Source organism: Limulus polyphemus, unplaced genomic scaffold, assembly GCF_000517525.1.
Source record: "Limulus polyphemus unplaced genomic scaffold, Limulus_polyphemus-2.1.2 Scaffold307, whole genome shotgun sequence".
NCBI lineage: Eukaryota > Metazoa > Arthropoda > Merostomata > Xiphosura > Limulidae > Limulus > Limulus polyphemus.
The window spans coordinates 297,018-307,424 of NW_013665917.1; the positions used below are offsets into that span (position 1 = coordinate 297,018).

The 10,407-nt window shown below is 33.0% G+C and overlaps 1 protein-coding gene across 4 annotated transcripts in view; it reads left to right on the top strand.

Moving 5' to 3' along the window:
• Positions 1-683: 683 nt before the first annotated feature.
• LOC106457249 (serine/arginine-rich splicing factor 11-like) overlaps positions 684-10,407 on the top strand; it is a 38,658-nt gene continuing 28,934 nt past the window's right edge. The window contains exon 1 of one of the 4 annotated variants that reach the window (XM_013916641.2): positions 684-822. In XM_013916641.2, coding sequence (XP_013772095.1) covers positions 766-822 — 57 coding nt within the window. In that variant the 5' untranslated portion in view covers positions 684-765. Of the gene's footprint in view, positions 823-9,486; positions 9,571-9,598; positions 9,802-10,407 lie in introns of those variants that run through there. The other 3 variants (XM_022383085.1, XM_013916642.2, XM_013916643.2) reach the window with 3 other exon arrangements.

The following is a 10,407-nucleotide window of genomic DNA, read 5'->3' on the forward strand; positions in this document are numbered from 1 at the left end:
TTAGACAGATACATAAATGGGCAAATTGATAAATAGATAGACTAACAGAATTAAAAAAAAACAATTTGAAATATGTTTACAGGTTGCTGTACTTATCCTTCTCTCACATCTGAGCATTATGTATTATATTTGTTGCATATGCAGTTTTTTGGTACATAATATTTATATTATTAACTCAATTTGTAGCACCCAATGTTTGTGCATTCATCTGTTACTTCACGATTATACTATTTATAGCCTATGCACATTTAAATGAGAATGTTTTAATACATGAAAGTGAAATGTATGTACAGTAGCAAATTGAAACAAAAAAAAAATTGATGTTGTACGTACATATATGATAATTATTGATATTTGTTCAGTCTTACAACAATCATTTTCAAATTGATTTCACGAAAAAAAGATAAAAAAGTACTAATTTTTTTTATTTTCAAAATCTCTAAAAGAAAGTGAATCATATTCACACACTTTTCAACAAGCTGAATATTTTGAAATATTTTTCTTTGCAATATTCTTAACGTTTGTCGCAGTTATTGCTTGACTTACTCTTACTCTGTCCTGTATCTTGGGCATTCTTCACATGTCAAGAATATATTTGTATTTTTTTTAAATTCCGCGGGTTTATCACGTGCTTCTGTTTTAGCCCACTGGCGGCGTTAAAACAGCGGTCACGTGACCCACGCCGTCCTTCAAACTAGCCAGAGTGGTGGGGCATATTGCAAACATCCTTTTGACTGGTTTTTCTTGGTTTTACTCAGACAAACAATGTCTGAAATGAAAGCTGATCCCCAGCGCGAATCGAGTATACAGACAACACCAAAGGTACGTGATATATTATTATTATTTTAATTTTATTTGTTGGAGGAAATGTGTTTGTTTAGCTATCCATTGCACTGAACTAATCACAGCATTTTACGGTAAGTCTACTCACACACAGCACTACTCGCCTCACACTCACAATGAATGGATAGGCTTATTGACTGCGTACATGGCATATATATGTATCAATTCCTTATTGTGTAGTTTTGCATTACGAATACTGACAGCATCGCTCGTAACAATAATTAAACCACCCAGTTCTTTTATTATTGTTTTTCAGGTGAATTTTAAGAAGTAAAATAATATATGTTCTCCGTTGTATATATAAAGAAGCCACCATTATGGCGGGCTTTGTTGAAGAGTCGTAGCCGGTTTTAATGATGGTGCTGCCATCTGGAAGCTGTAATAAAGAGAGATTATTTGATTTCATAATAATGATTTTTGTTATTATTTAGTTAGGATGAGTTTAGGAAATGTAATATTTCGATGAATGAAATGACTGTTTCGTTGCTATTTTTCAAATGCGAAAAGAAAATTTAATTTTTATTAGTGAAAGTATATATTTATCTTCAATACTTTACACGATTAGTGGCCGTCTCATTTCACAAAAATAATCACAATCAACTATTAGATTTAAACTGTAATTTAATAAAGAGATTTTTAGTATAATGTGGGATGACGACATCATGGATTTTAATATGTTGTAGTATAGCATAAAATGAAATTTCATTTCAGCATACGTTAAAATTGTTTTGAATAGGTTATGTTTATGTTTCAGTATTAAAATATTAGATACGTGTATGTATGTATATATTATCAACTCCTTTAAATTCAAATTTTCATTTCAAGAATATATATATAGTATATATATATATATATTCCTGAAATGTGATTTACAATTTAAGTAATTTGTGATAAATACGTTATCTCAGCCAGCTATCAATTCTGCTGAAAGTGTTAGCACACAATCACTCACAAAAGGTGAAATGAATGGGTCTTTTTTAAAAAATGAGCTAGCTGTCTTAATAGTAAGTGTACAAGAGTGAAAAAAAGCATCACGGGTTCGGGTTGGTAATTGCTTTATGACTGTGGTTAGTTTTGAGTATGTGCGAAGACTATCGGACAAGGAAGATTTGTTTTCTGTCATAAAGTAATTGCGCATGTTGTAAACAGGGTGTACTAGGTATCCGTTTCTGGAACAGTGCCTTAGGTTTATGAAGTGATTTTAAATGAGATGTTAATAAAAAGGTGGTTGGTTGATAATTACTGATGAACTGCACAGCACCATAAGCTTAGGTATCTTCACTGTAACAAAGGAGTTGTTTTTGATTGGGAACTACAAGAGTAAATGTAACTTGCTAACAGTAACATATTGTTGTGGAGCAGGGTTTCAACTAGGTTATCTAGATTTTGGCAAAATAACTCCCAGATCAATAGAAAAAAAATAATTTAAAAACTGCTAAAGCTCAGTTTCAGATTACAAATTTCCAAAACATACAATCCACTCGAAAATGATTGCTATTTCAAAGCAAGTTTTATTATTTCATTTTTGATTTGGAAAAATTTCCGGATATTATGATTTGGCCACTAAAAAGTAACTGTTGAATTTGCTTCTCCCAAAGCTACACGAGGTTTATCTGTGACAGCCATCCCTAAGTGACATACTAGTTGGAAAGCAGCTGGTTAACACTACTCACCGCCAACTCGTGGCCCGTTCTAATCGAAGTGTGGGGTTACGGGGCGCGAACTGTGGAACATAAAATTCAAAGTCAGGCACACTAACCAATGGTCCATACTTGTTGCTGTACTGCTATTTATACAATTCCGACATCTATTGTATCCCCACCCACACACACACACAAAGATTCTAGGTATCGCAGTGTAGCTTAATGTTTTACCTAACTGAAGCTTTTATTTTACTTTTGACTGACCTTTTATGAGTTTACGTACATCTTATAATTGTAGGTTTAACTTATTATTGAAGTTTCAATAATAAACCCGATCTTGCTAACGACTTCCTCCCCTCTCACCTGCAGTGGCTCAAGGGTAAGTCTGAAGGCTTATAACGCGAAAAATCAGGTTTCGTTATCCGTGATGGGTGCAGCTGAGATAGACCCTTGTGTAGATTTATGCTTAACAACAAACAAACTAAGGTAACGACTTTCACATTATTTCATAAAAATTTTAGGCTTACTCAGTGCTTATGTCTTTCCAAAACCACACAAAAAAAGTTTCACTTATAGGCCAAACTTATATCTACCTGCAATTACGGAGATGTAACTATCTACTGCATTTAATCGTTCAGTAAATAATTTTCCCTCCCTTGACTGTTTGTTACTTAAACGTTAATTCGGTTTGTTTGCTGCTGTTGTTTGTTTTAGTGCACAGCTATATAATGGGTTATTTGCGCTCTGACTACCGCGGGGAATCGAACCCCGGATTTTAACGTTGTAGATCCGTCATCTTACCACTGACCCTCCAAAGGACTGCTTTGGTTGCATTATCAATTTCAGATCATTGCGTTATAGGCCAAGCCCTTTCATTCCAAAAATCATTTATTAGTCATAAATAATTAACATATAATTATATTACATATATATACATACGATTTAAGGACAACTAAACTAAACTTTAGAATAAAAATAAAACTCTAAGTCAGCCCTTATCACTCAAATATTTACCAAGCCTTCCATTAGACACCCTTGACTTAACTGCATCCACCACATCTGAAGGCAACCCATTCCAAAGGCCAAACACCCTGTGAGAAAGATAAAACTGGCTTAGCTGAAGATGACTCCTACTCTGCCAAAATTTATATTTGTGTCCCCTAGTCGTACCATTCTCACCATTGAATACGAAAAAAGGATGATGCGTCAACACTATAAATTCCATTAACAATGTTAAACACCTCAATCATATCTACCCTATCATTCTTTCATTCTGAAGAGAAAATTTTAAGAGATATTAACCTATCTTCGTATGACAACCTTTCCATCACAGTTGCCGTCCTAGTAGCCTTCTTCTGAGACACTTCCCAATATAAGTGTGATACCCGTGGTGAGTACAGCACAGATAGCTCATTGTGTAGCTTTGTGCTTAACAACAACCAAACCCAAGGTAAGGCACCCAAGACTGAACATAATACTTCAATTGTGGCCTAACCAGTGATCCATATTATGAAATTATAACTTCCTTTGACCTTTATTCAATATTTCTGTAGATACATGTTAAAATCGTATCTGCACTGCCACTAGCAACAACACATTACTTGGGTGGCTTAAGAGATTGATAAATTAGAACACCAATATCCTTTTCTTCCATTATACTGTTGAAGTTATCCCTATCAAAATTGTACACATAATTCAAATTATGATATCTCACATATTACTTTGCACTTATCATAATTTAAAACCATCTGTCATTTATTCGCCCAAGTCACCAAAAACTGAAGTCCTCTTGTAAAGCAGCAACATCCTCCTCACCGCCAATAATACCCAAAACCTTAATATCATCAGCAAACTTAAATGATTTATTGGCCGTTCCTCCATATATGTCATTGACGTAAACCAAAAAGAGCAAAAGTACTAACATTGAGCCCTGAGGTACACCACTTGTAAAATAAATATACTTTAACTGAACTCCTTTTACAACAACAATAAGCCATCCAGTCAGTTTTCCATCCAATGAACCAACCTGTCCCCACACCTGCAGAAATAATGTGGCACTTTTTGAGACTCTTTCTGAAAATCTAGATACACCGAACCACACCTTTACTTTCATCTACATAAGCAGTAACCTCTTCAAAGAATGTAAGAAGATTAATAAAGCAAAATTTTTCCCTGGTTAAACCATGCTGGCCATCCTACAAAATTTTAAACTTTGTTAAATGACTTTGCAAAGCATCTTTTTTTTTAGACTTTCAAAAACTTCCCCACCACTGGTAGAGGACTAATAAGCATATAATTATTAGGCCAATTTTTATCTCTTCCCTTGAAAATAGGAGTGACATTAGCCAATTCCCGATCTTCTGGCACCTGCCCACTATTCAAGGACTTACAAAAAATAGTGGCAAATGGTTCACATATGCAATCCTTAATCTTTTCCCAAACCCTTGGGGAAATATTACAAAAATTTAATGACATATTTTAAAACTGTAATATGACATGCTTCTTCTCACTGATATTCTAACGATCTCTTGTTCGCTGATAAAATCTGAGAATAATATATCTTTATGGGTTACGAATTATGTAAAGTTTTTCGTTTTTTTTAACTAAACAATTATAGCTGCCTTATGTAAGGGAGGGCTAGGCCTTAACTCCTCGGTTTGAAAACTTGATGCGGCTGAATCGAATACAATTTTTGAAATTCGATTTTTGATGATGAATATTGGGAAAATGGTCTTTTCAACGATGCCTTAATGCTGTAAACCTAGCTGTTGCAGTTGTGATAGGATGAGTATGACATTTGGAAAAGATATGCTAGGCTTCAGTTAAGAGCGTTGTATTTTTCTGGATGACTGACTTATGGAATGAGTTTAAACTGTAAGAGGGAGAATCGTCGATTTCCTGATAAATAAATGGTGGGTTTAATTTTTTTCCCTTTTCTCAAGGGTGCAAGTACGAAATGATGGTACATAGATGAAATTTTCCCTTCATTATGTTAAAATACCCGTATTGAGTATTTGCATAACAATTATTCAAGTCTAGCCATTGTACTTTTTCATGACATGTCCATGTTTATTAAAAAGCAAATTTTAAGTCTGAATTTTATGTTACTTCTTTGATGTTTCAAAAGATACATCTAACTATAACAAAAATATATGGACTGTAGACTTAGGCTTCAGCTATGTTCGCGAGGGCTAGGAATGAAACACGGCTGATTTAAACCAGTACCACAACCTAGTCTGATAAAGTTTTTGCAATTTGATGGTAAATATAGGAAGAGTTATCTTTCAAACGATATCTTATTCAATACTGTAGGCTTAGTATGTAGCTATTGTAGTCACATGCTATAGGCCTAGCCTTCATATTACAATACGGGTTTCAAATAACTATAATAACTATAACTAGACCCAGCTGTCTCGTCCGTAGACGGATTTATTTGTTTGTTTTTCTAGTTTAAGAAAAGTTTTAAAACACATTTGTATTAACGCAAATAAAATGACTTAGATCTTCAGAATGTATATTTATTAGCTCAATATTTCACTATGGCATCTTGGTCAGGAGCTATTGATAACCTAGATGTTCTCTAATCCAGTTATTTAATGAACTTGTACGATATCAAAAGCTCCCGACGAAGCTGTAATTGCGAAGTATTTATCTAAAGAATATTTTTGTTTTGGGGATAGACGTCGTAGTTTCATTTACATTAATAGAAATGCCGCATAATAAACACCAGTTTATGTTAAATAAAGCTAAAAATAATAGGTTTTAAAACGCATTCACTGGTATGTTGGCCATGTGGTTTGATCTGTATGCACAGCGCATAACAAAAACAGAAGTTAATGTAATAAACAAGCAGCATTTGTTAAATGGAAAGTGACGGGTTTCTGTATTTTGAACTTCTTTTCTTTCTATTTTTGCCGACTAGTTTTAAGTTTTCCTCAAATTCTTGAATAGCTTGTAAAAGTAACTATATATATTGTATAATTTAAGGTCTTTTAATACTACATCGAACAGTATTAACGTTTGGCATTATAGTGTGAAATCAAAACTAAACAGTTATAGTATTTTGCATCAAGAATTGGAAAGTAGCCTTAGCCCTGTTAATTTATGGTTGTCAGATGATTTAGCGGATAAAAAAAATCTTACTACTAGTAGCTAAAAGCAGGGGTTATATTCCCCTCGGTGGACACAGTAGATAGTGGCTTTGCTGTAAAAAAACATATACATACATATACTAGTAGTAGTAACTATGAAGTTAACTCTTAAGCTCAAATGCCATGCGCTTGGTAAGCATGCGAGACGTATTGGGTTCAAATCCAGAACCAGCAAAAGCTGGTTATTATGTCTTATGTCATTTCGGACTAGTTTCTGTACCCGAACTCTTTTTAACTTTATTTCAAGGCAAACTATATGAATTCGGTAATCTTAACACTTCATTCGTCGATGGCCTAGTATAGGATAGAAATAAGAAGAATGGCGAATACTGCATAAAATTAATGGTTTTTAATCCCCTTTCTTTACTGTTAGATATTTTAAGTACAGCAAGGTTTAGAAGACATAAAGTGGCGAATTACTTCCTCATTTTCTTGTCGAACAATTTTCTTCAATATTTGGTGAGAAAAAAAGATTGATTTTCATTCTACTCTCAACCAAGTCCACTAAATAAACTAAGTTGTAAAAACATGAATAAACGTTTTGTATATATGTATCATTAATTTTAAAAAACATTATCAGTGACTTTTTACAGATTTCAAAGTAGTTTACGCAAAGTAACAATAATATAATAATAATAATATAATCACAGAAAATAATACTCCATTAATGGGCCATTAGAGCTATGAGCCTTAAAAGTAGCACCTTGACATAATAAAGCCACAGATGGTAGCCTTGCAAATATTTGCATTAATGGACAAAGTTTCTCCAAAGATGATATTTCCCATTAGCTATAAAATGGTTACAATGAAATTCAATCATTAAATTAGAGGGCACTCAGTAGAGCGCATACCTCCACCACGCAGCGTTGATTACATTCGGCTCTTAGAAAATACTAAAATGTATCCATATATCTGTCGTTATCAACGGACACGGACCATTTTTGGCAAGACAAGGAGGAATAATATTCTATATATGTCCTCCAAGTTTCATCAAAATACGATCATTTTTGGCAGAGCAAAAATAGTGTGAAAAATCGGTTCACATGTTAACAGATAGTGATTTTTGGATATTCGTGACCTTGCTGTGATCTTGACCTTGACTCTCCAAAAACTATTCACCTCTAAGTTGGGTCATAGTCCAAAGGTATACCAACTTTCGTTCAAATCTATTCAGCCATTTTCGAGAAATCTTGCTGACAAACAAACACACACGCGGGTGAAAACATAAAGGTAATAATGTGATTGACCAAGTCACATGATCTGATATTACCTGCAAGTTAGCATTTTCATTCTTTGGTTTCTAAGCTAAACAGTGGTGGCTGGCTGGTTGGATGAATGCCTATCATTTTATGCTATTTTATCAAAAATTCCGGACTGTGGCTCTTTTAGTAAAACCTATGTTTAGAGAGAGAGTTTCATTTATCTGGACGGCAATATCACTCGACATCAGATGGCAATAATTTTAATCTTTTTATTTATTTATTGTCAAAGTAATTACAGACTATGAAAAACCGTGTACTTATATGAATGAGTGATAATATTTTTAAACTAAATTTTTAAAGCTTGTCACTTTAAGCTTTGTATAGTGTAATATTAAATCTAAGCTGCCGAATTCTTTGTGATACAAATAGATTAGCAGTCGACGTGTTTTGCTGTTTCGTTCGAGCTCATTGTTTTTGGAAATGTAATTTCCACAGAACTGACTAATTCCATCTATAACATAAACGTAAAAACTGTTTTAAAATATATGCAAATCAGTAGGGAGGAAAATGTGATTATATCTTTAAATTTCTTTAAACAAGTGTGTTTAAGGCTTTGCATTTCAAATTATACATTCGACCATTGCTTAAGTTAATTGTATCATGATTAAAAATAGCTATTCCTGCCACAATTCGGTCAATCGAAAAATAATAACATACGTTTGTGCTGTGCTGCAATGTTAATAATATCACTTGCTACTTTTAGTGCACGATCTTATAAGTCTTATATTACCCTCGCAAAACAAAAGAAAATTATTAAAAGTTTCCTGCCTTTGAGAAACGATAAGATGTTTTTAAAGATATCTGAAATTTTGCTATTATAGAGAGTAACAGATTAAACAATAATAATGTAGTTGCTTATAACTCGATGATAGTGGGAGCAAAGTATAAACTAATAAGAAGCTAAATATATATATATACTATCATTTAGTGAACTATTTGTTTTTAAATATATTGTTTATGCCATTTACTGTATTGACAGATCAGTTTAACTACCGGTTAATCAGACAACCTCAAAAATGTTCACACTTCGATTTTCTCGAAACTGATGCGTGTCTGTTAAAGTTGACTATTTCTTAATTCGTTGGATAATCCACCATAAAAGCCACACTGTTAATTAGTAATACAAAAAAAACTGAATTTATTATAATTTCAAGTAATATAAAACTATGGCACTGGCCCTTTCCTTTCATTAAGTTTAGTAATGGTAAATGAAATATTCATTTCGTTGTTTGATATATGAAATGACTAATTCTGAGAAGCAGACCCATGAAGTAATTGTTGTTTGATTATGCGTTATTTTTATGTTTTATTGAACTTATGCACAAGTCAGCCGCAGTATAAGCATATTGTCAACAGTTTCATTAGCAATTTGTAACCTTATGATTAGGGAACAATAGTCAACATTAAACTTGCGTGTTTTTTAATTACAGAAATCTTTTGGGTAACGTTAGTTATGTAGGTTGCTTGTGATATCAATATTTGATGTATTTCTACCCTAAAGAATGTTGTGGCACCTTGAATCGTTGGGAATCTTGTATTAGGTAGTGACGTCATCAGTATTGTAGTGACGCAGCTACCACTCGATTTTGACTTGATGGTTTTTAATCACACAGAGGCTTCGATGTGTACAATTGAAATAATCAGCGCCTGACATAATATTGCTAAACAAATGTATGAGTTCTTGTAACTCAGTTCCTAGTTATTCAAACAGAGAACGAATGCTGTTTTGAGTGAATGGTATAACTCGTGTTCGTGTGATCGATACCGATTCGAGGCAATGACGACAGACATGTTTTCAAAGCTTAGACAGGAGGGAATGCCTAATTTTAGAATAAGAATGGCAATTGTACTATATTTATAAATTTAAGAAAAAGCATAAAATTCAAATTGACTTCTAGGTTGGTATGTAACACAATAGGTTGTGTTAAGTTCTTATGTTTAAGTTTTATTAAACGTGACAAAATTAATTTTTTTGGTGAAGGATTCTTATTTTGATAAGTAGGTTTGACAGGTAAAGACACCTGTTATTAGAGTTAGGCATTAAACCCTTTTTTTGGTTTGTTTGAAACAAACATTAGGCTTTAATTATTTACAGTTAGAAGTTAGAAAAAGAATGCAATATCAGCGTGAGATATAATCCATTATAATTTAAATACTCTTATAAGTTATAACTGGTTGCAAGTTTAACAGAGCATCATCTCATATTTATACTTTATCTATAATTGGCTGAGAAGTTTTAATAGAAGTTTTCGTTGAATATTTCAACTATCACCTACAAAACACTATGCACTGTAGTGTGAAAAGTTCAGTGTAAAATGACTTGCATCCATACCCGTTGTTACTATTACTGTATTTTCTATTGGCCCTATTTACTTTCTCTGTGCTTGATTTACATTAAGTTTACAGAAAATAAGACTTAAAATGCCAAAAAAATGGCATGATGTTAGACAGTGATATTTATCTTATTTTTCGGAATATAAGACACTCTTATTTTGAAGACAAAGTTTT